At 28.8% G+C, this 26,194-nt stretch overlaps 1 protein-coding gene across 2 annotated transcripts; it reads left to right on the top strand.

Moving 5' to 3' along the window:
* The first annotated feature begins 405 nt into the window (after positions 1–405).
* Positions 406–17,893, top strand: garz (Sec7 domain-containing protein garz). 2 transcript variants are annotated; one of them, XM_015521016.2, is made up of 35 exons: positions 406–659; positions 732–818; positions 1,662–1,761; positions 1,908–2,012; positions 2,086–2,313; positions 2,376–2,476; positions 2,560–2,688; positions 6,657–6,765; positions 6,826–6,933; positions 7,012–7,220; positions 7,294–7,471; positions 7,554–7,669; positions 7,743–7,884; positions 7,946–8,058; positions 8,182–8,384; positions 11,315–11,438; positions 11,506–11,714; positions 12,499–12,735; positions 12,845–12,944; positions 13,350–13,526; positions 13,589–13,712; positions 13,793–13,935; positions 14,000–14,115; positions 14,174–14,333; positions 14,409–14,607; positions 14,699–14,829; positions 14,903–15,095; positions 15,157–15,299; positions 15,366–15,524; positions 15,585–15,782; positions 16,552–16,665; positions 16,747–16,942; positions 17,022–17,235; positions 17,296–17,390; positions 17,652–17,893. In XM_015521016.2, exons 2-35 carry the CDS (start codon positions 732–734, stop codon positions 17,693–17,695), a joined length of 5,004 nt encoding a protein of 1,667 aa, XP_015376502.2. In that variant the 5' UTR covers positions 406–659; the 3' UTR covers positions 17,696–17,893. The 2 variants fall into 2 exon arrangements, with proteins under 2 accessions (XP_015376502.2, XP_015376503.2); XM_015521017.2 differs by lacking the exon at positions 406–659 and having other exon boundaries at positions 669–818.
* The last annotated feature ends 8,301 nt before the right edge of the window (positions 17,894–26,194 follow it).

Here is a 26,194-nt window from a genome sequence, read left to right as displayed (position 1 = left end):
TTGTTTAAATAAAGTTATAGAATATATTGTACCAATTGAATTTCCCTTTTTTCTGAAAATTAACATTGATTGTAGTATTTCAATATGAAGTGTTATTAGAAAAAAAATATATAATAAAAATTGATTTCCTACAAAACACTAATTTAATTATAAGTTCATATTCATATTCAAATTCGGATAATTTTTTAGAATAAAATTGAACTTCTGAGTTTCTGAAAGTATAGGTAATATACATATACATATTTGTATCGCTTGTTGGTTTAAATTCACGAACAAAACGACTAGCTTTCTAAAACAAATATTATATCTTCATTCGTGATAGGAAGATGAAACATGACTGACGTGTTATCATGTTTGACGTGTTATCAATTCAAAAAAGTTTTAGTTGATATTTTTAATGACTACGTTGAATGGCTTTAATATTTACTATTTACTATTTAGTACCTAGGATTATTTAGCCAAATAGTCAATTGTCATTCTAAAAATTAATTAATACAATACAATGTTTTGTTATTGCAATTGTAAACCATTAAGTTTTTATCAATTAATCGATAATTGTTAATGCATTATGACCGCTTACATTTTATCCAATTTATGTCATGTAATATAGTAGAATTTCGTTTTTAGAGTGAAAAATAAACATTTAAAAAAATTAAAAAGTAAATGCACCTATAAACGTTTTTAGGGATTTAAAGAAATAATTGGTAAATGTGTACTGTTTACATTTTAAGATGTACGCGGCCAATGGATTGTATGTTGTGCAGGGAGAACTGTCAACTTTAATATCGGCGTTAAAAAGAGATCACAATTCATATCAAGTAAATTATTAAAATTTTCAAAACAATCTGTTGAAAATAGTTTATTCTTAAATTTTAAATTTCTGGGTGTGTTTGTGGATGATTATATTATACAATTTGTTATCTAATAACAAGGTTTGATTTTAAAATGTAAACTTTTTCAACATACCTAATACCATTAGTTATAATTAATATATTATATTCTTTAGGTAGCTATTACTTATATCTTGTGGTTAGATCGCTACTGTCAAATTGTATTTTTAGTGTAGTATTTTCTGACTGTTTGAATGTATTTAAGTATAGATTACTTGATTTACTGCAAAATAGTATTATTTGTATTAAAATCGTCTTATTCTGTGATAGTATGGTAGTGCATCATTTAACAAAAGTCTATCGTTTTATAATAAATTATATTACTTATTAGTATTATTTCTTTGGTAACATTTTGAAGCATTTAAGTTCTTCATAGTAAAATATAATTTACAATTAATATTTGTTTTTAAATCATAAATTAATTTTTTGTATTCGTAATATACCATAGGTACCTACTTAATAAAACATTGATTTAGTTTTATTTTTTAAAAGTACTTAAATTATATTGATTATGAATGAATATGTAGTACCTTTTATTTTTTACATTTATAACTTAATGGTAAATACTAAATGCTTACTAAAAATGATGTATTGTTTTGTTGTGAAAAATATTTTTAATCCAACCCCGTAACATATATAATGTATACACAAATTTGTAACTAAACATCAAAAGCTGATTGCCATTACCTACCTTAATATTTAATGTAAAATATTTTCAAGAAAAAAATACCTATTTTAAACCTACATTTTAATTTATATTTAATATTGCAGGATGAAGAAAGATATTCTCCATGTAAAAGATTGTTCAAATTAAGAGATGCTATAAATCAAGTGGACGACTTAATGTCCCTCAATTTTGATCATGTGATGGGTAACCTTTTTCTGAATGTATAATTTTTTTTTGTAAACCTGGTTAATATGGAAAACATCTGGTTCCAACCATTTCCAAATTATACAGGTTTTAGAGTATTAAGTATTTAGTTTATTGGATGATAATAGTTGAAATTTTGTGTTTAGAACCATTTTTGGACGTGATACGCTGTGAAGAGATTACTGGCCCAGTAACAAGTTTAGCATTGATGTCAATTTATAAGTTTATAAATTATGGACTAATAAATAAATGTAAATTGAAACTATGCTATGCTATGCTATGATTTAGTAAACTTTATTCACTTATTATATAATTTTTTTATAGGTGTTCCTGAGTCAAAATTATTAATAACTGTAGAAAATATTGCAGATGCAATTACTCACACTAGATTTTTGGGGACTGAAAAAACTAGTGATGCTATAGTATTGATGAAAACTTTACAAGTTTTATATTGTTTAATGATGTCCCCTGAAGGTGAATTTTTACCAAATGAAAGTGTTTGTGAAATTATGATGAGTTGTTTTCGTTTTTGTTTTGAAGTTAGACTGAGTGGTATGTTATAATATACTATGTTAAATGAATAATTATTTTATGTGAATGATATATGTTTGCAGAATTTGTCCGATCCTATGCTGAACATTGCTTGAAAGATATTATTCAACTTCTTTTTTCAAGATTAGTTACATTAAGTAAAGAACAGGGAAATTCTTCAAAAGTCAGTTAAGCTTAATTAGATGATTTTTAATAGCATAAGATATATATAAAAAAAAATTTAATTTTACATTATAACTTCCTTAGGTATTAGGACTCAACATGAAGAATTACGGCGATCCTTTAAGTAATTGTAATGATAGTGTGAAAAATACGGTGGACACAGTTAATTCAAGTGATGAAGTACCACTACCTGAAGTATCAAATTTACCACAAGTAAATTAATATAACTTTTTAAGAAGATGTTATACACACATTTGTTGTCTCTATCTTACAAGTGTGTAAATGTCAAATTTACGCTCAGAAGATCTCGTTTAGAAATGTTTGCTTAAAAATTAAATTGAATCAGTCTATTGTGAAATGTATTGGTAAGAATATTATAATATGTGCTTATACATAAGCTTTATACTATAGTTCAATTTTTTACAATAATTCAGTTTTTAAGTGAGTTATGAGCATTTTTAATTTGTGGTTTATTATATATCAAAATTTGCTAAAAACCTGTTATGCTATTCACTTTTAAGACTGAGACAATAAATATGTGTGACTGTATAACATCCTCTTAAAGAAATAGATATTTAAATTTGATCTAAATATAATGTTTCTATAACAGTTGAATTTTGGTATCTCAGAGTCTAAAAAAAAAAATTTGTGTACAAAAACTTTGAGATACTGATGCACAGTGGTCGATGATCAAAAAATGGGGCCAAAAGTAAATTAAATAAAAACTTAAAACTATGGTGTTTATAAATGTATGATTATAATTTAAATACATTATAATTGATACTACTAATTATTACTTTTTCTTAAATTAATGCTGGTTCTTCATCACTGTAATAAATTAATATTGAGCAACAAATCTTAGATTTCTGGAAGCAGTTTATGTATATGCTTGTAAATTTTTCTAAAACTTAATAAAAAAATCTGATAATTGTAGTAGCCTTTAATTGCAGTATTAATGTTTATTCTGAAAGACTTTTGGCTGTTAAACTCTATACTAACAATGGTAAATACAATTTTAATCACCAGTTAAATAAAAAAATGGTGCAAATATACACAGCTAATTTTTATTTAGAATTATTCATTAGAGTTTAAGTAAAAAAATAATATAATTTTTGTGGTGTAATAGGGTTAGTTTATGATGAATAAACATACAAAATATCTATGTTTTTAATGACGTAAATATTTAATTAAGTTTTTCAATAACATTTTAACCAAAATATTTGGTCTACTCCAGGCATGTCAAACTCAAAGAATCAAGAGAACCCAATATATTGAAAAGGTTACTTTACGGGGCCCATACATAAAAATTTACCAAAAAAAAAAAATTATTAAAAAAATTCCTATTCAATTACAGTTTATCAGAAGATAAGAAAGTATAATAATGTATATCAAATAAACCTCTCTCAAAATCCAAGATAGTTGTGAAACGCGGCTTTAATATTTTATTTTTTTATTATTATATATTTTTGTTCATTAAGGTAGCTGTGGGTTCAAAAATTGAGCTGAAGGCCGCATGCTGCTCACGGGCTGCGTATTTGACATGTCTGGTCTACAGATACCTTAATCCATCTTTATATATGTTAAGGTGAATGTTGACATTCACTGCTGTTTTTGGTGAATGTCAACATATTGAATAAATATTAAAAAATTACCAACAGTCACCGGTGAAAGTCAACATTCACAACGATTATCGGTGAGTGTTAACATTCACAATTGAGTTTTGGTGAATGTTGATATTCACAATATTGAGTTTTGGTGAATGTTGACATTCACAATATTAAGCTTTGATGAATTTAAAAAATGTTTAGTTAAAATTGGCAATGCTGTGTATTAATGAATTAAAAGTTAAAATTAAGTTAATGTTAATTAAGTTCATTAACTCATTACTTTTATTTCATATTATCTTTTAACTTAATGAGTTACTTTTTTAAAGATTAATATGTTAATTTCAAGTGAATTTTATTCAAAAATAAATTTTTGTCCAAAGAATAATCCAAATTTTTTTATGAGGATTTTAGAAAAGTATGTTTTTCGATAGGCTAGTTAATACTTTTATGTATCATTTTAAATTTCCCCAGTAATTTTCTTGGGCATAAAGAAAAACTAACTGATAAACATTATTATGTGTTTGGAATTTTTTATTTTGCAAATAAGAAAATGTTAATTTTAAACTAAGTTAAGTTACTTTTTTTTCTAAGTTAACGTTTAACTTAGTTAACTTAGTTAACAAGTTAACGAAAAAAATATGAAAATCTTTTAACTTAACTTTATTATTTTAAAACAATTTAACTTAACGAGTTTAAAAAAAATTGTTAACTTTCCCTCAGGAATGTTATGTAACTCAAAATGCCATAGAAGTTTATCTTGTTGCAACAAATAATTTTTATAATATAAAATAAAATAATTTATGTTTAATTAAAACCCTTTAATTAAAAATATTTTATCACTAGGTATTAATCTTTTTTTTACAAAATGTCAACATTCACCAGTGAATGTCTACATCTAAGAAGAAATTGACATTCACCAGGAATTTTGGTGAATGTCATCATTCACCTTAACATATATATATATTAAATTTTGTATTGCCAAAGGCAAAATCATCACTCAATCTAATACCATATTTTTCAGTGAACTGGTCTAAATAAATTATAGTACAACTATTCATAATAAATCTAAGTTTTAACTTCAACATAGTTTTATTATTTTATGACTGTTGATGTACTTAGAATTAATCTAACCCAAATACTATAGGATGTTAACAATTTATTATTCAAAAAATAAAGTTTTCAAATACTTAAAATGATGATTTTTGGACACTTTTTAGATTCTGAACAAAGTGATGAATGTATTGATTTTATAATGATGTGTGTGTTTTTTTTGTGTCTGTGTACAGCATAACTAGTTGAAATAATGCTTCAATTTCAAACTTTGGTGGTGGTTTTTTATGTAAAAATGAATATCCTTGGTGCATTATAGAGGTCAAAAGTAAACATTTTCCAACATTTTTCAAAAAAATCGAGAAAAAAAAAAAAAAAAATGACAGCAAAACTGGAATTTTTACGCAAAACAAGTTTTTGACCAAATCGGTTTATTTATATAGTTGTAATTCAAAAACTAATCACTGTAAATACTTGAAATTTTCACCAAATGTTTACATTAGTGTTATCTATATTCAATTTAATTTTCAAAAATTTTGACTTTTTTTGAGTTATTTATAGACAACTGAAATTTTCGATTTTTATGAGAATTTTTTAAGTGTCTGTAAAAAATTTTTGGATGACAAAAAAAACTTGAATATTTAATACAAGGTTCCTTATGAGTTGTTCTTATTGTAGCTAAAAAAAATTAAAAATCGTTAGTCACAATTATTTTTTATAAGCGTTTATAGTTTTATGAAATCTGTAGAAAAATGAGAAAATTTGCATTAATTTTGAAGTTGAAAAATCATAAAAATTTTTGTGTTTGTAACTAAGGATTAAAAATACAACACTAAGTTTTCCTTCAAGTAGCTTTAGAAAAAACTCGAAGCATCATTATAAGAAAAATTTTAAGTGCGTTTAAATTTTAAATTTTTACGAAATAGCGTAACATTAACAATTTATCCTCAAACTAGTTATATGTATATCTATGATAATATAAGATATTATGAATTATGATAATTACATGCAATGTTTTTGGAAAAATTGATTAACCATGCCTTATGCAAAATGCGTCCTAATTGAAAAATGAAATATTTGTTTCAAAATAGAATATATTATGACAATAATTAAATATAATATATCCTAGATTGACTAATCATCTCTATTCAGAATCGTTTTTCGTATAAAAATAATACCTATCATTGCATTCAAATTTAACCTACCCTAGTCAGAGGTTCACCCCACCACCTAATGTACAGCAGAGCGACATCCACTTACCCGCTTTTATTTTTATTTTTCAACCGCTGTGTGAGGTTTCACTGAATTATCATAGTTCATTAATATATCATTTCAATATTAGTTTAAAGTATTCATAATTATCCATTTATTTTTAATAATTATAATTTGTATATGATTCACTAAATCTCAAATCTTAAAAATCATTGTCTAACCATTAAATTTGATTATTTAAATATTCTGAATCATAAATTGCTATAAAATTCCCATTATAAATTAATTAAAATCAATGTGTTTGAATATTAGTGTGATGCGAATGTTCTCACTGAAACATCAAAACTAGTTATGGATAATGAAAGACAAACTTCGCCTGGTATTGAATTACCAACTGATGAATTACCATTACTAAACAATGGTAAGTCATTGTTATATATTTCTCGCAAATAATAAAAATAATAATTCATTGCTTTTAAAGAAATTGACACAGATTTAAATAATGAGAATCTAGTGGATGATGATAAAAAAGAATATGTGAATGGTCAAGGAGTAAGATTTACCACCCAAATACCTGTACCTTATACTAGTAAGTAATGTTTTTTTTAACCATTTTAATATTGTAGTTATCTCTACTTATTAGTTAATATTAAAAATAAAATTTTAGAAGTTCCATACAATAGTGGCTGTGTTTTGGAACTTATTAAGTTTCTTGTAGATGCTTGTGATCCACATGATCAGCAAAATACTGAAGTAATGATTGGTGTTGGACTCAATCTTTTGGTCATTGCTTTTGAAGTTGGAGCATATGCCATTAAATGCCATGTCAACATGCATTCCATTATAAAAGATCAACTATGTCGTAATATTCTTTCTGTGTGTGCATAAATCAAAGAAAAATTGTTTTTTTTTTTTTTTTAAATAGTTAAAAATATATAATTTTTTTTAGCTCTTGTCTCATGAGAAAATGCCAATATTCAGTTCAAGTCTAAGACTTTCTTTCTTAGTGTTTGAATCTATGCGTCAACATTTAAAATTTCAACTGGAATACTATATGATCAATTTAATAAACATAGTAGTTAATGAAAATTCTAAAATTCCATATGGTAAAAAGGAAATGGCCCTAAGTATGTTTCATTATTATAATAAAATTCAAATATTACCAAAAAAATTTAATATTTGGAAATTAATTGTGTATTATTACTGTAGAATGTCTTGTCCAACTATGGAAAATTCCAGGACTGGTCACTGAACTTTATTTAAATTATGATTGTGGACTTTATAGTTCAGATTTGTATGATGACATTACTAAACTACTATCTAAAGCAAGTTAATAATAAAATAAAGTTACATATATGCTTATTTTCTTATAATTAAAAATAAATCTATTGATTATAGAATGTTTTTCCATTCAATGATATCTACAGCACTCATTTGTTATCAATGGATGCTCTTTTAGCTGTAGTTGATTCAATCGAACACCATTGTCATAATCGTACACAATTCACTCAAAAGTCAGAGAGCAGTTCAACATATGATGGTATAATTTAATTGCTTATAATTTAGTTATGTATTTTATGTTATAACTTAAATACATTTAGTTTCTGAAGATCAAAAATCAGAATCTGAAATTAATTTGGAACGTTGGCAACCAGACTTCTCAATTAATATTCCAAGTCATGAAGAATTAATGGCCATTAAAAGAAAAAAAAAGGTTAAATAATTTATTTAATTTTTTTATTTACAGTTACAAATATAATAATCCAGATAAAATTTTCCTGTAGTAGTTTATTTTTGAATTTTATTTAATAAATAATAATTGTCTTAATAATTTTAGCTACTTACTTCGGGTACAGAGAAATTCAACACAAAACCAAAAAAAGGTATAGAGTTTCTACAAGAACATGGTCTTTTATCAACACCATTGAATCCAATTGAGATAGCTACATTTTTGAAAGAAAATCCTCTTTTGGACAAAAAAATGATTGGTGAATACATTAGCAACAGAAACAATGTGGATGTTCTAAATAGTTTTATCAAGTATGCTCTACATTTTAATATTATTATTAGAAAACAGATTTAAATGTAGTATAAAATTAGAAATATTGAAATATTTAAATATTTAAACTGGAAATAAGATGTGTAAAATACTATATGTGTAATATAAATTACATTTTTTTTTTAATCATCCACATAGCCTTAGTGAAGGAAATAGTTAAAAATAACACATCATTTAAAATGATTTTTTTTTTTTTATTTGATCTTAGCATTGCTTTATAGGATTGAATGACTTTCACATCAATCAAAGTGATAGGTATATATTTCATACAAATTAATTCTTTTGTATTGCACAGTAGAACCTCATTAATTCGAACGCATAAGGGTTTTAGGTTAATGAAAGTCCGGATTAAACAAAATAACCAAAAAACATGTCCTTATTATAGATTTATAAATAATTATATTATCTTTTTTTTTTTCATATGGTTTTTTATGTCTGGGAGTAAGCATGAAGGCCTATATTCGGACGCCTATTTGGCAGAATTTCTAGTGGGCACCCGTAGGTTTCTGCCATGCCCAGGTGGGGGCGGCGGCCTCTCTTTCCAGACAGCGTGAACTTCCCGGAAAGCGATGCCGCCCGTGACCGGCAAAGGTGCGCGTCGCAACCGACGTCTTAATCTGCCCGGCCACTACACATTATACTATTTATTATATATTATGATATATTGCAACATAATATTAGGTCCAGAAAAAACATTACATCTTAAAAAAATTACCAGCATAATGCATATAATTATAATTATTATCTATTAAGGCACACTTTTATTAACTGGTTTGAAAAAATTGCTTATCTTTTGTTGTCTTCCTTTCGCATTTATTTCTCGTATTAATAATTCACGTAGATGCCTCAAACGTTCTTAATATGTAAATATGTTATCATTGTCGTTATCTTCGACATATTTAAGGACAATATTTAGATGATCATTAATTTCACTAAGTTTTGGCTTAGACTTGATACTATCGTCTACTTCATCTTGTTCGTATTCATCCATTTCAGAGTTTTCTGCAGCGATGACGCTTTCAACAATTTCTTCTTCTGTAAAAATGTGATTGCTTTTATGTTTATTTTAGTCTACAGCATAAACTGCACATTTTTCGTAATATTAGACAACTATCTGAATTAAGCAAATTCCGGATTAATGAGGTTCTACTGCAATCAATTTATGAATTGTTTTTTTTTTTTTTGGGGGGGGGGGGTTGGTTAAGAGGACGCCACACCTGCATTTGTTGTCTCAGTCTTAAAAATATGTAATATTGAAAATTCACGTTCAGCAATTAATGTCTTATTCAGTTAGCTTAAAAATGGAGTGAATATACCTATTATAAAATTTGATGCCTTGATGGTATGATCATTATCTGTTTTTTGTTAGAAGTTTTCATTGCAATAATTTAGTTTTTAAGTGAGTTATGAGTATTTTTATTTTACAATTTATAATACATGCATAACTCATTTTAAAACTAAATTATCGCAATAAAAACTTCCAACAAAACACAGATAATGTTCTTACTATCAAGTTTCACGATAGGTCTATTTACTCAAATTTTGAGCTAATGCCGCTAATGGAATAAGACATTGACATTAACTACTAAGCATGAATTTGCTATGTTACACGTTTGTTAGACAGACATCAAATGCTGGTGTGGCGTCCTCTTCTAACAGTTTATTCCTTATTAACATTACAGCTTTAAGACCTAGGTCTTTTCCAATATATCTTGTAATTTTAATTAGTTTAAACTAAAATTTCTCCTAAAACATGTTCCAATCGCTTTATGACATCATCATTTATTTTTTATTTTTGGTTGATGGCATTTTAGAATTTTTTTAATTTTTATATAGTATCAACTAAAAATCCTAAATTAGCATAAATGATTGCTAAATTGTTTTGAAAGTTTTTATTTTTCATGATCCCAATAGTTTTTTTGTTACAATAGTAACCTAAATTTAAAACAATGTCTTTAATCTTTTCAATGTTATTTGAATAAAATATAACAGCTGATAGTTGCGTACCCTACAAAGTAATAATAGGGTTTGGGGAACCAGGGTTAAATTTGGAAACATGTCTTTAATTATTTGTCAAGACTTGATGTTTGAAAAAAAAAAGAATTAAGTATTGGAAAATAATTAATCAACTTTAAAATATTTTTCTGCTACACAAAGGAAACCTAACTTAACAAATTAAATGAATCATTCTTGAATGAAATGTGTTTTATAATTTTTATGCTTTACACATATATGGTGAGATGTCTATTAAAAATAAAAGAACATTATTGTGTACCATCCATATGGCCACAAAACACCTATTACTTTATTAAATATTTAACTTTTGACAACATTATATTTAGATGGTTTGGAATTTTTAGATAATTCAGTTCTCAATTTTCCTACAATAAATATAATATTTGCGATGTACCGATTGTCGATATTGATGATTTTATTTATTCCAACCCAAATTGGTCCAACTCCAATGATTTTTTGAATTTTTGAAATAATTTATTCATAAACCCCACTTACATGATTTTTTTTGAAGTGTGCTCTCTTCAGAAATTTCATGATCAATATATTATAAATGCAGAATTTTTCAATTTAATATTAGTCGTTCACTAGTTTTAGTAGTATGATGTTAGTTTTGATATTATAGAGTAATTTACCTATTAACAAACTTTTAGATATGAACATAATTTTTGCTAAAGCATTGGCTTTTTATTCAATATTTTAATTTTCAAGCGTTTCTATCAAAACTGCTGAAACTAGTGAAAAAAATTTGCTGTATTGTACATGAAATAGAAGGATACAACAAATACATGGGTAGCGTACTCTTAAGTTAAAATCTGTTCCCTGGACCCTGATTATAATTTATAATGTTATCATTTCATAGTGTGTATTTTATAATTTTTTGTTGTTTGTTGTTTAGTTCTTTTGATTTGTGTGGTACACGTGTTGATGAAGCACTTCGGATGTATCTTGAAGCATTTCGACTACCTGGAGAATCCCCTTTAATATCATTTGTATTAGAACCATTTACAGAATATTGGCATGTCAGTAATAATTAATAATTTTCATTAATTAGTATTTTAAAATTTATTTTACTTGTATGAATTCTAGAAATGTAATGGAGAACCTTTTGCAAATGCTGAATGTGCATTTTTATTAGCATATGCAATTATTATGCTAAATGTTGACCAACACAATCAAAATGTTCGACGAATAGATCAGCCAATGACAATAGATTCGTTTAAACGCAATTTAAAAAAATTAAATGGTGGTGAAGATTTTGATCAGCAAATGTTAGAAGATATATATAAAGAAATTAAGTAAGTGTATTAACAATTTATTTGATTAATAATACTTACTATACTTGTTTGTTATTACCTCACTAATACATCATATAATATTTATCACCTTATCATCTGGAGTGATACTAAACCGGCAACACAGTGTTTTAATTTCTTTTACTACGATAATTGTATTCAGATATTTATTGAGTATTTGAATAAATTACAATACTTATAATATATCCACATAAATCTTAAATATCGTTTACAATAAAATGAATAGCAGTACAGTTATTAATTAATATTTCATAACTACACGTAAATAAACATAAAAAAGTAAGACTATTTCATAAAATTTGTAATTTTCTCTTGTCACAGATTTTATTTTATTTTAATAATATTGTAAACATATACTGCCAGTATTAAATATTATAGTGACAATAACTCATCAAAATTAAGTTTTAAATAATAATTCCATAGCATTTGTAAGATAGGTACGCATTTGGAACTAGTAACTACATATTGTATGATATAGCGACAATCCAATACCTTACTAACATAATAAAATAACATTTTTAATACTATAAGAATTAGGAAGTAATTACCCATTTTTTCCATCTATAAATCTTATGCTAGACTTACCAGATCTTACTTATGTTTTTGTATGTGATATATAAAGAAATATTGTTCAGACTGTTGACATTCAATCACCTGGTGGTGGGATCACATATTTTGTACCGCTTTGGTGGCAAGGCAATAACAAACATGTTCCATACATTTGTTCTTTGATATTATCAATTAATAATTTAATGAACTTTTTTAGATCAAATGAAATTGTTATGCCTGCAGAACATACTGGTGCTGTTTTAGAGAACTATTTATGGAAAGTTTTACTAAGACGTGCATCTGGTAAAGATGGATCTTACATACAAGCACCGAGTGGAGTTTTTGATCATGAACTATTTTCTATTTGTTGGGGTCCTACTTTAGCTGCACTAAGCTTTATATTTGATAAGTCAAATCATCAAACAGTTTATACTAGAACAATATTTGGTCTAAGGTAATTTTTGGTTAAAAAAAATTATTACTTTTAACCTTTTTTGCTTATTTAAACAGACATTAGTCTTATACACATCTACTGTAATTTATTACTCATGACTTTTTTTCAGAAAATGTGCATTTATTTGTGCCCATTATGGAATGTGTGCTGAATTTGATAGCCTTATTATATCATTATGCAAGTTTACTAATTTACAGAACAACCCAGATGTGTGTATAGTATTAAAATATTTTATCAATATTAGTTATTAAAAAACATTTTACAAAAAGTATTATAGCTTTTTAAAATCTGAATAGAACTTGTAGTGTTTTTGAATTGAATTACTTTTTGATTCTGAGTACAAAAATGTATTTGATTTAATAAATATCCAGTGAACTGGTGAAGTAGTTTTTATTCAATTTAATGGCATTTAGTCAAATCATCAAATTTTGGTTTTGTATTCGATTCAATAAAAACTAGTGCAGAACTAATGCAAAACTCATGGAGTGGTAAATTACTTGGTGCACTTGTTATGTACAATCAAAAATGCTATAAATAAAATTCTTAATCATTAGTTTATAATAAATGTTAAATTCAAATTCAAACATGCATTATTTATGATATTTTAAATTTAGTGTCCAGAAAATGTTACAATACTGTTTGGAAGTAACCCTAAATCCCGACTGGCTACTCGCACTCTTTTTAGTCTAACTCATATGTATGGTGATATTATTCGTGAGGGTTGGTCAAGTATATTCGACATAATCTTACAACTATATAAATGTAAACTATTACCTACCATATTAGTTGAGGTAATTTTCTTAAACTCTATAAATTAATTTATCATGTATATAATTTAAGATTATATTTTTAGTCTGAAGATTTTCTGGAGCTCAGTGGTAAAGTTTCATTAATACGTGAAACAGTACCTTCAGGTTCACAAAAATCAGAATCCGGACTGTTCAGTTCACTTTACTCTTACATTGCTTCTGGGGGTGGTAAGTATAAAGCATAAAAATCTTATACATTTTAAGTTTAGAATAATATTTTTTTATATTTTTAAATTTTAAAAATTTAGAAACAATTAATCATAAAATACAGACATCAAATGAACCAGAGTTGATTATTACATCTAGAGACTGTATATCTGAAAGTCGTTTGGAAAGTCTGATTACAGAATCTAAATTTCTCACTATAGAATCTTTGGAAGCCTTAGTGAAAGTAAGTGATTTATAGGTCTTTAAATGTCAATAAATTACATAATATTAACATTTTTGTTCTTCAGGCATTAATTGGAACATTTTATAAGCCAGAAGGTTTATTAGCGCTTGGGTCACGAGAAAGTGAAAATGCTGCTAGTTTCTTGTTAGAAATGCTTCTCAAGATAGTTTTACAAAATCGGTAAGCTGTACTTAATGAATCATTATTTTCTATACTAAACTAAATGTAACAACCACAGGGATAGAGTAAACACTCTATGGGAACCAGTTAAACAACACCTATACAATCTTATAACAGGTTCTATTGAACATAATCATATGTTCCTTTTGGAACGCACTGTTGTTGGACTAATGAGGTTAGCCTCCCGCCTTATGAGACGCGAAGAAATAAGTTCAATGGTAAACTAATTTTGTACTCACTACATTTTAAACTTTGTATATTTTATTTGCTATTTTTTACATTGTATTTTTTAGGTATTGCAGTCATTAAATGTTCTACTATTGCTCAATAAAAATGATTTACAAATAGTTGGTCGTCAAATAGCATTTGGAATGTATGAATTATTAAAAATGTGTGCTGCAAATATTCATACCAAAGATGATTGGACATTAATCTTTTCTATTTTAGAGTATGTTGGTGCTGGAATTGTTGTATCTAAAAACAATAATATTGGTATGTTTATATGTTAAAAAAACTTCTTCATTCTTCTGCATAGAATCTTAAAAATTAAAACCAATTACTAACAATTTTTAATGTTTTATAGATAATCGGTCTGATAATGAAGTGACAAGTATAAGTGATAGTAATGATGACAGTGGCTTAGACGTAAAATCAGTTAATAATGTCTCAATACCTTCATCGTTACCTCCAGATAATAAATCAGATTGGTTAAAGGTAAACACATTTTATGCTTTGTTTATAGTTAAACAATACATTTTTGTAACAAGCTAATATTTTTGTCATGTAGATTGAAACGAATCCAGGGGCGTCAGAAATCTGGCCAGATTGTTCAACATTTAAACGTCACGACCCATTATCTTTTGTTAAATGCTGCGAATGTCTGGCGTTTCTAGTGCGTAACATTGCACATATTACACCATATAACTTTATCAAATGTGTCTCAGTCATAAAAAATTTTTCGCTAGCCAGTTTACAATCAAGTATGATGATTTTTTAACATTTTTTTTTCCTTAAATCCATGTTCAAGTTAATTTATTTTAGAAGATAAAAATGTGCGCCAAAAATTAGGCAACAAACCAAAAACCAATATGAAATCAAACAAAAATAAAATGTCTAATCCATATGATGCAGACGATAGTGATCCCGAAGATATTCCAAGTAGTTACACTCAAGTTTCTATTCAGGTAATTCCTTTATTTTCATTTTAATTTATATTATAATTAGTCATAAATTATTTAAATGTTTTTCAGCTTCTTGACCTTATGCACACATTGCACACAAGCACTGCAGATATATATCGTTGGTGGGCAGAAGAAAATCCAGACACAGAACTTATTTCTTTGTGGAGTTATGGATGGTGTCCTCTACTCCAAGGTATAGCCAGTCTGTGTTGTGATTGTCGACGTGATGTGAGTAAATCAAACTCCCAGTGTGTAGAATAATATTTTATATTTTATAATGGTGAGTAGGTGAGAATGAGTGCTGTGACATACTTACAACGTGCCCTTCTAATGCATGACTTAGCAACGCTCAATGGTGATGAATGGGAAGCATGTTTCCGTAATGTCTTATTTCCATTGATGAACAAACTGTTAGAGTGTGGAACCAACATTGATCCAAGTGGTTTAGATGAAACGAAAATGCGTTCTGCCACTTTGTTATCAAAGGTTATTATTAATTATTTATTAATATAATATAAAATATATAATATTAGAATTTAATTTAATATTTATAGTTAAATAATTATTGTTATCATAATATTTTTTGTATTGGATCCTTGGTAATTCAGTCAGTGGCGTTAATAGGATTGACCAAAATTTATGAATAGCCCATAAACCTGAATCAAATATAAATAGATCGCTTTGCAGTTTTCTCGCAACCTAATTTCCACATTTTCCACCTATATTAATTTTATCTCAATACCATTCCAACTGTACATAACTTTATACATATCTGAGACAAAAATAGCTTAATTTTATATTTTTCTAAAATTTCCGATGAAGTCAAATCATAATTTTAAACTAAAATAGTATCATCACAATAGTTTTCTACTACTTAGATAGTATTATATTTTCTCAAAACTAGAAAATTTATTGTTGTGTTATTTTACCAACAACCCGCTCAACAATTTAACTGCTTTTACAATTAGACAGAGGCAAATGTCCATCTTGCCCCCATTCAAATGACGCAACTGAATCGAGTGTTAAATGGAATTTAGCAAATTTAATTTTAATTTTGAATGAATTTAATATATAATATAAAAAAAAACATGAGTTATAACAGCTAGAAAGCAGTTTATCTCTTTGACAAAAAATATCAAGTTAATATTTTAGTTACCAAGAGTTGAATATAAAATTGAAATGAAATTTTTTTTACCTTAAATAAATCAAACATTTTTATACACTGATAAAATGTAAATTATAAATACTTTTATAGGTTTTCTTACACCATTTGACTCAGCTTCAATCACTACCAACGTTTGTTGACTTATGGATCACTGTACTAGACCTAATGCACAAGTTTATGATATCAGACAATAGTGACACTCTGGTATAAAATGAATTAATCACTGTTACTTTTTAAATTGTTTTTAATTTCTAACTTTCATATTTTATGTATTTTTATCATAAGAGCGAAGCGATTCCAGAAACCTTGAAAAATATGCTATTAGTAATGTTAAATGGAAAGACAAACAGTAAAGAAGAATTATATAGTAAACAAACTTTCTGGGATGCTACTTGGGCTAAAGTAAATACGTTTTTACCTCAAATGTCCAATGATTTACTTCAAAATCACAATAGCAGACAAATTAAAACACAAGATCAAGGTAATAAATAACAGCCATAATAAGATACAATATTAGTTAAAAACTTATCAAATTTTTTGTTTTGTCTCTCATCTAACAGATAACTTATCAGATTTATCAGAAGTAACTCATCCTATTGTACCTCTTGGGCCAGGTGTTATAATGCCTCTTGGATCGCCAACTCCTTTAGAAGTAACACATGAAGTTTTAAATTCTCAATCACCCATTTTGTCTAGTCCAATACTTTATCAAAACATCAATCAAAACACAGTAATGAGTGTACAGAATATTGGTAACCATACTCAACATGTCGAGTAAATATGATATATAAATATTCTCACATAAAAAATACTTTAAACATTTGTCTTTCAAAGGGATGATCAAAATGACGAGCTGATTGCAGTCATTACAACTGTTCCAATCTCTCAACCTTATATACTGACTAATGAGAGTGAAGAATCTGAAAACAGTAAGTATATAATATACATAAGAATTCTATTAAATATATTTATTTATGTATGAATTTATATTATATATTTTAATTGATTATGTAATTGAAGTTATTGAACAGATATAAATAGAAAAACTTTAATTTTATTTCAGATGTTTTAGTTGAAAATGAAAATATAAATTTGTTAATATCACCTATTTTGTAAATAGATAGATTACCTTATGATAATTTCATTTGCCTATAAATATTTTAGTATAATGTGAATAATTAATTTTTCAGGTAATAACAAACCAGATTGTGAAGTAAATCAACAAATGCATTAAATTAATTATAAATTAATGTTATTATTATTATCATTATTATTCACTTTTTTTGTTCATTGTTTCGTATTATATTATACATTTTCTATTTATTAATATTGTTTTATTTAATAAATATTATGAAGTTAAACTTACTTATTTACTTAAGTGGTAATTTTTATTTTTATTTCAAAATAAAATAAATTTGAGTTGTAATGAAAAGATATTTTCTTTAACTGTGTTTATCAATTTATTAATTTGTAATTACATTTTATATAGTTTTCTTTCAAAAATACAATGAAAAGGTAGTTCATAAATATAAAATATGTTTTAGTGGCATACTAATGATAGGCTTGTAGAACAGTGCCGGCTCAAGATATGGACGAACCGGGCGGTTGCCTTGGGCGCTTTTAATATACGAATATTTTATAAATTTTAGCGTAATATTTATTCAAATTGACAATAATATAGCTAAATGACTAAATTATCTATGACAGAATATTCTGTTATATATTTTTTTGTATAGATTTTACTCCACTTTCTAGTTTTTATTATTATATTACAAATAATTAAAAAATAATATACAATGATGAATAATCATTAACTCGAGAAAATCAAAAAAGTATGTGTACATCTATAAATTGTATCCAAATAAGTTTTGCAATCCTTACTTAGCCATAAATATAAGCATTTTAAACAAAATATGTAGATAAGTATAAAAACTATTAAATGTATTATGGAGCATTTGATTAAGGGCGCTTTTCAAAAAAATTCCAGGGGCGTCAAAATACCTTGGGCCGGCCCTGGTGTAGAAGCAGTGAATTTATTAAATTACTAAAATATATAAATGATAAAAAAGAAGAATATATCACAAAAACTAGATAACTCATGTCTTAAAAAAAAATGTGATGTTTATTATATTCATATTAAATAGATTAAAATTCTTTTATTTTAAATTTGTTTATCTCTTTGGCAAACGTAGTAATTTTATGGCTATTATATAGTTCTAACGATAGTCAAGTATAACTTATACTATAAACGAGAAATTGCTTTATGAAATATAAAATTAATGTGTTCAAAAGTTGAGAAAAAGTACTATGAATAAAAATTTAAATCTAATCTAATGTATAAACAATCTAATGTCCTAACCATATGATCTGACCGTCATATTTTGGTACCTACGTAACATAGGTATACTAAAAAATGGCAGATGATAACATTATGCTATATTATCTGAATTTGGTAGGTATTTTAATTTATCCGTGGCGATTGCCAACAATATAAGTTTGTGGCGGCGGTAACCATGGATGTTAGGTGTTTTAACGATGTTTAAAAATTAAACAAATACTGCAATTTTTACAATTACGTTTAAATATTATATTATTATAGGTAGTTTATTACACAACGGAAGACGACTTCCGTGTTATTATTATCGTATGGTATAATATGCAAGCATTAGGTACAAACTAGATACCTACCTACAGATATATATAAAAAATTCACACAACAATAAGACAATATTATTAAACTTTAAAATTAATGGTATGGGTAATTTTTCCATCTTGACAACTAGTTAAGTAATCTAAAGTTGGATGTCAAGTGTCCTTATCCAATTTATCGCGTTGTCGGTTGCTTTGTGAAGTTCTTCCACTGTCCCGTTAAATGCGCAGAGTGGGCAGTCACTTATTATATGGGAGATGGACTGTTATGATCTCTCATTTTCCATTTATGTAACATCTATCTAGAGTGACCATGTCCTGCACGAAGGCGATTAAGTGTTACCCACTCATGACGGGTTAACTGTTGTCCAGGAACTAGCGTATCCAGGTTTTTTATTAGGCTATAGTTATCTATAGTAGAACTCTGTCATTCTAGTTTCCAATCATCCATACCGTTATACTGGTTACCAATGAGTCTAGTTGTAGTTAGATATGCAGGTTTCCTAGATTTTAGTCTAAGATTCTGGTTTGACGTATCTTGATGTAATGGGAGGGATGTATCTGATCATATTTTGAAAAATACAAATAATATTAATATTAAAAAATATTATTATCACATATTGATAACCGTACACATGCAGCTTTTTGACGCCGGATATGTGGCGGAAGAATGTTGCAGAGGACTGGGAGCCATTCTGTCGGGGTCGATTTGACAGTACCAGAAATAATACGCATGGAATGATTGAGTTGAAAACCGATCTTGCTACAGTGCAAACTATTTAACCATACTGGGGAAGCATATTCTGCAGCAGAATAGACTAGCGCTAAGCTGACGTTCTCAGGGTGGGCATTGCTGCTCCCCAGGATGAGCCAGCTAGCTTGTGAATAATGTTGTTTCGAATTTTAAGTTTAGCAGCAGTATTTTCGATATGATGTTTATAAGTTAACTGTCAAACGTCACTCCTAAATGTTTCGGGGTCGGATCGTGTTCAAGACTTTTTCCTCCAAATTTAATTTGGGGCTTGTATTTTGACAATAGGTTGTTTAAGTGGAATGTAGTCACTACAGTTTTATCTGTGTTAGGTATAAGTCGCCATTTATGTAGATAATCTGATATTAGTTTTAGATCATTTGTTAGCATTTCCTCGGTAACTTCAAACTTGTGTTGAGTAGCCAGTGCGATATCATTAGCATAGATGAACTTACGGGAAGATGTAGCTGGCAGATCAAATGTGTAGAGGTTGAATAAGATCGGGACAAGGACAGAACCTAGTGGTAAGCCGTTGTTTAGGCGGCGTAATTTACTTTGCATCTCTCCTAAATTAACTGAAAACATACGATTGCTTAGCATGTCATTCAATAATTTATATTAAGTAAGGCCTAAAAACAGTTTGAGTACTTTTGACATTAAACCCGTACGCCAAACAGTATCGTAGGCGGCTGATAAATCAACCAAAACAGCTGTTGTTTTCATATTTCTCTGGAATCCGTTTTCCGCAAACGAAGTTAGTGCCGCAATCTGGACTGTACAACATTGATTTGATCTAAACGCTGCCTGGCCGACAGGAACAATTCGATCAATAATAGGGCTGATCCGATTAATAATCAGCCTTTCCAGGAGTTTGTAGCTAATACTCAGAAATACAATTGGTCCAATAGCTCCGAGGGAGATATTTTGGTTTTCCCGGCTTGCAGACTGCTATTATTTTTTGAATATTGGGGGAGTGTTTCCATTCTATAATATGTTGTTAAAAAAGGAGACTAGCCAAGCTCTAGTACGTGGACCAAGAAGAATTGTTTATAGAACTCTGGGAAGATCTCATCAACATCGGCAGATTTCCCGGTCTTAAGTTTAGATATAGCCATGTTGATCTCATCTAATGTAAATGGAGCACATATCGTGTCTGATGGCCTCTTTTTTGAGATTAGAGAGTTTTTTCTTAATATTCGTGGTAAATTGCTTTTGTGATGGAGCTCTAGACATTTCAATTATATGGTTAGCTATGAGGTTTGGGTCAATCTTCGGAAAATTAGATTTTGGGGATCCATCAGATCCGAGTCTGCGAAGAAGGCGTCATGCTCTACGGCTGGAATGTTTGAAATCTGTGTTTTCAACCATCTTTATCCATCTGTCTCGGCGCTGTTTATCTAAAGCCTCGAGCGTTTTCTTTGCATCGTCACTTTTGGCGGATTGTTAAAAAGAAGTGTACAGTGACTCAAATTCCTGGTTCTAGCCAGGGATATACTATCTTTCCTAAATCCTCGTGGTATGGTTTTCTTTGCAGAGTTTATGTCTAATTTTGAGAAATGACTATAATTTCCACTATGAGTTGGGATCCATTTTATACTGTCATCTATATTTTTTGTAAAGGAGATCCAGTCAGCTTTTCGAAAATTCCGTCTTGGCTTAGGAATGGACTTCATTGTTTGGATTTGGTATCCTACCTCTGTGACTACTGGTCTGTGTTGGCTATTTGGAAAGTATCCTAAGACTCTTCTCCGAGTTGTAGGGAATCTCCATTACTTTCGTTGATATAAAGCACAGGTCTGGGTTATACGCTCTGTTCCATATTGCAGAGAGGAAAGTACCTTTTTGTTTCGCATCAAGGACTAACTTTACTCCTTAAACTTCGATCCACTCTACTAGTTTGTCTCCGCAGGTGTTATTAACTCTATACCCCCAGCTTGTATGGTGACTATTAAAGTCGCCAACATATATTGCTGGATAATTGATCGTACTAAGAGCAGGAGTGGGCCATTCAGTAGCAGAGGGCTTGTAAATATTATCTACATAGAGGTTCCCTATCTGGGTAACTATGGAGAATATGTTATTATCATCTGAGGATTTAATGTGATTCTATTTTAAATCATTTTTGACATAAGTAGCAGTTCCATATTTACTGTGGTAAGTTGAGCCAGCTATAGAATACCCTGGGATTGTACCTCTTTACATGAGTTGATCTTGGTTAATGTGTTTCTTGAATAACAAGTATGTATATCTTTTATCGTCTAAAATTCTACGTAAGACATTGGTATTAGCTTTACTAAGGCCCTCCACATTCAACTGCATAAATTAAATCCTTCGTTAAGAAGCCCTTAGAAGGGCTTTTTTTGACTAGTATGCCGTTTGTTCGCTTGCATAGTAGGTGGGAGATGCCAGGAGCACAGTCCGCCAACCAAGAGTCCGTATACTTTGGCCAATTAACAAAATAATATTTTATCAATTGTTAACAAGGTGCACAGCGAGGAAGCGTATACAGGGCGCACCCCATGACTTCCGTTATTCTTATTTATTTTTATCGATTTGCACACTAAAAATGTACATATTATACCTATTTACGGGGCTGTAGTTTTGGTGACGTGACGGTGGCGATGCGGCAGTCAACGGGATGAAAAGGTACAGGAGATTATAAAATTGTGTACTCCTTGGACGAAGTCTTCGTCGTCTTCAATTTTATCATGGAAGCGGTGGCCGTCTCAAACAACTCTCGGCAATGGGACGAGAGGACGCAGAACGTCGGCGATCGTCGATGACCGCTGCTGATCAACTGATGCAGAGTGCTCGAACTAACCAGAAACTCGATCGACTACACGATGGGCCAAAGGCTTAAATCGAAGCGTAAGTTGTCAGCAGTCATAAACCGAACGTCATCGTAGCAGGTCTGGTTGAGTTTGGAATCACTATCAGTTGTCGGTACAGAAGTCTGAGGGTGCGTCGCCCGTTACCGCACAAATGTGAAAAATACGCATGGAACAAAACCGCATACAGATTTTAAGATACTGGATATCCCATTACCGCACACGTATATTTTGGACGATTATCGTCGCTTATCGACAATAATCTATAACGACATTATTAAGTTTTATCTGTAAAAGATTGTATCTATTCGTATAGTGTATAATTGTATAGTGACTTTTCAGTTGGCTTTCAGTCTTTGAATCATTGCGTGTGACATTTTAAATAAAATCAATATGCACGGACCTAACCAATATAATTTTATTGACATTAACAGAAGAAAAAAAACTAAAAAAATTAAATGTCAGTAAACAGTTCAAGATTAATCAAAATATTTTTAAAATTTTATCAAATATAGAAAATGCCTATATTATAAATATTCAGTGAAAATTTCAAGTATCCGCAGTCATTTGTTTTAGAGTTACACCAAAATAAGAAAATCGTTAAATAAGAAATCTTATGAAAATCCAATGTTGAAAAAATTTAAATTTTAAACGCTCAGAAAATGAATCCTGTCTCTGTAGACCATCGACTGATACTGTCGATTGATTTTTTTATGAGGGAGCTGGTAGTTTTGATGTTTGATCCTGATGAGAGATGCAGGATTTGATGTATTTGCTAATATCATTGATATTAGCAATAAAGAGTTACACTTAATGAGGACCCTTGTGGCAATCCATTTTCTGTTCTGAAGGTTAATGATATGGTATATCTGAATTTAACCTCGAAGGTTCTGTCTGCTAGGAAGTTATTTATAAATTTGAGTATTTTTCCTTTAAAATCCCATTTTTGGAGCGTAGAAATGGCCCTATCAACCCATACCGTGTTATATGCTTTTGTGATGTCTAGAGATACCATTAATAAGTGGTTTTTTTTTCGAACGCCTTGCATAATATGTTAGTGTTGGTAATTGCCAGAGGATCTAAGATAGATCGGTTTTTGCGGAATCCATATTGATGTGGTAAACGGATGTTAGGGGTTTCTAGATGCCAAGTAAGTCCGGAGTTAATTATGCTTTCAAGAATTTTACTCATTGTATTTAGAAGAGATTGGCCTATAATATAGATTTCGAAAAGGCATTTCCCGGGTTTAGGGATTGGGATGATATCTGATGTTCTCCATTGTTTTAGGAAGAAGCAATTGATCCAGAAATTGTTTAATATTTTGAGTAGAATGTTAAGTGAGGATTGCGACGGGTTTTCAAGGAATGAGAATGGTATTCCGTTTGGGCCAGTGCTTTTACTTGTTTTTTTCTCAGTGAGGTATATAGTTCAACGATCGTGAGAGGAGAGTTGATTGGGTTATCCGGGTCATCTGCTTCAAGATTGAACGGGGAATTAGCTTCGACTGTTGTTTTTAGAGTAACGAAGTTTCTATTATAGTTTTTATTGCTGTTGTTCAGTTGGAAAAAAGTTCTAAAGGTGTCTGAAATTTATTTTTTATCAGTTATAGTTTTGTTGTTGAAATTTATTGTTTTTGTTTGGATTCGGTTATTGCCTTTCAGGCTGTTGATCTTGGACCACATGAGACTAAAGGCTGTTTTGTAGTTGATGCTGGATGTGAAACTTTTCTATGATTTGGTTTTGCTGATGTTAATTGTTTGTCGTGAGATTGCTCTGCGTTTTTTGAGTTCTATGATCTGATTGGAGTTTGGTTTTCCTGAAGCGGTTAAGTGCTTTTTTTGTAGTTTTTAATCACTGTTTCACAATTTTCGTTCACCAGGGGACTTTTATTTTTTGAAAAAAAAGGTTTGCTTTTACCTATTGTTCATTCAGTGGCTTCAGTAATAATACTTGAGAATGTTTCGATTATATTGTCTATGTTTCTTGATGGATTTGGTTGAAGAAGGGATTCAAATTGTTTGGTTGTTAATAGGTTGTTGACTTTGTTCGCAAAGGAAAGCCAGTTGGGGTTTCGTAGGAGCCATTTAGGAAATGATTTTTCTGTTGGTTGTGATTTAAGAAGTCTTAATGCTATAGGCCAGTGATCATTGCTATTGTATGCCATTTGGACTGACCAATATATTGATCCTCCTAATGATGCAGATGTAATTGATAAGTCGATATCAGAAAAACTGTTATGGGTTACATTAAGTCTTGTATAATTTCTATCGTTGAGGACAATTGAATCGTCTTCTAACAGTTTTTCGATAGTTTTTCCTCGCTTCTCTGTGAAGTTGGATCTCCATAAAGTATTTCTGCTATTGAAATCGCCGAGTAAAATGTAGGGACGAGGTAGTTGTTTAATGAGGTTTTCGAGGTCTGAGAGATGAGGTCTGTGCTATCCGGAGCGTATATATTGCATAAACTGATTTTTGGATTGCTATCCGAGGTTATTATTATTGCAATTGCTTCTAATGGAGTATTAAGGATGATAATTCCATGCTCTGGTGATGATGAGGCGAAAATACAACTCCTCCCCTGGATCTAGCGAGATTGGTGTGGTTTTTGAAGTATCCTTTGTAGTTTTTGAGGGTGGGATTGTTTTTATTGTAGCAAAAACTTGAAAATATCAAATTGATTTAATAAACATTTATTTTATCTGCGTTTTCATCAAACAAATATTAAATATAAATTGTAATTGTAAAACTCTAAAAATAACAGTGTTAAATTAAAGTAGTTGGTAAAAAATGTACAAAAATGCTATAAAAAATCATAAAAGATTCAAACGTTGATTTTCCTATTTTTAGTTTAATGCGAAAATATGATTTTTAATGATACTTACAAGTTTTATTAAAACCATGATTAATCATAAGAAAGAAATTGAAACAATTGTAATTTAAAAAAAGCAGATTCGTGATGGATAGTATTAAATTTGAATTCAATGATATATTAGCATATCAATGTATATGAAAAAAGATTCTGAGCGAAAATGGTTTGTCAGTTTAGAATACTTAAACTAAATAATTTTTAAATTAGTAAATTTTGTCAAAATATAAATTAAGTTTTTTTTTTGTGTTTTCTAACTGCTATTTCCTCAACTTATGGGTAACCTTATTGTATTAATATTCAAACTTTTTGATCTAACGAATACAATTTTTATTGGCATTTATAGAATAAAAACTAAGAAAAAAATTGAGAACGTCTATAAATAACTAAAAACGAGTTGAAATATTTTAAAAATATTATCTAGAATAGGAATTGATGAAGTTAACATAAGATGTAAATCTGCAATGATTGTTTTTGAATAATAACAAAATAAGAATATCGTTACTAGAGAAATTGAGTGAATATTCACTGTTCTAAAAATTTGAAATTCAAACGCTCATAAAATTTAAATCGACTTTCCGGTAGACATTTTTTTATTTGAAAAAAGTAGACAAACTTATAAAAAATATCTTGCATTGAG

The sequence above is a fragment of the Diuraphis noxia genome, unplaced genomic scaffold, assembly GCF_037042655.1.
Source record: "Diuraphis noxia isolate RWA-SAM2 unplaced genomic scaffold, SU_Dnox_SAM2 contig0003, whole genome shotgun sequence".
NCBI classification, from domain to species: domain Eukaryota; kingdom Metazoa; phylum Arthropoda; class Insecta; order Hemiptera; family Aphididae; genus Diuraphis; species Diuraphis noxia.
The sequence above is the reverse complement of the archived record's forward strand: the minus strand, read 5'-3'. Positions and strand labels throughout refer to the sequence as shown.

Coding starts and splice junctions, on each gene's coding strand:
- garz (XM_015521016.2), top strand. CDS start 732: ATGTACGCGGCCAATGGATTGTATGTTGTGCAGGGAGAACTGTCAACT. Junction 2,689..6,656: donor AAGTATCAAATTTACCACAA/GTAAATTAATAT, acceptor TTTGAATATTAG/TGTGATGCGAATGTTCTCAC. Junction 15,300..15,365: donor ACACTCAAGTTTCTATTCAG/GTAATTCCTTTA, acceptor AATGTTTTTCAG/CTTCTTGACCTTATGCACAC.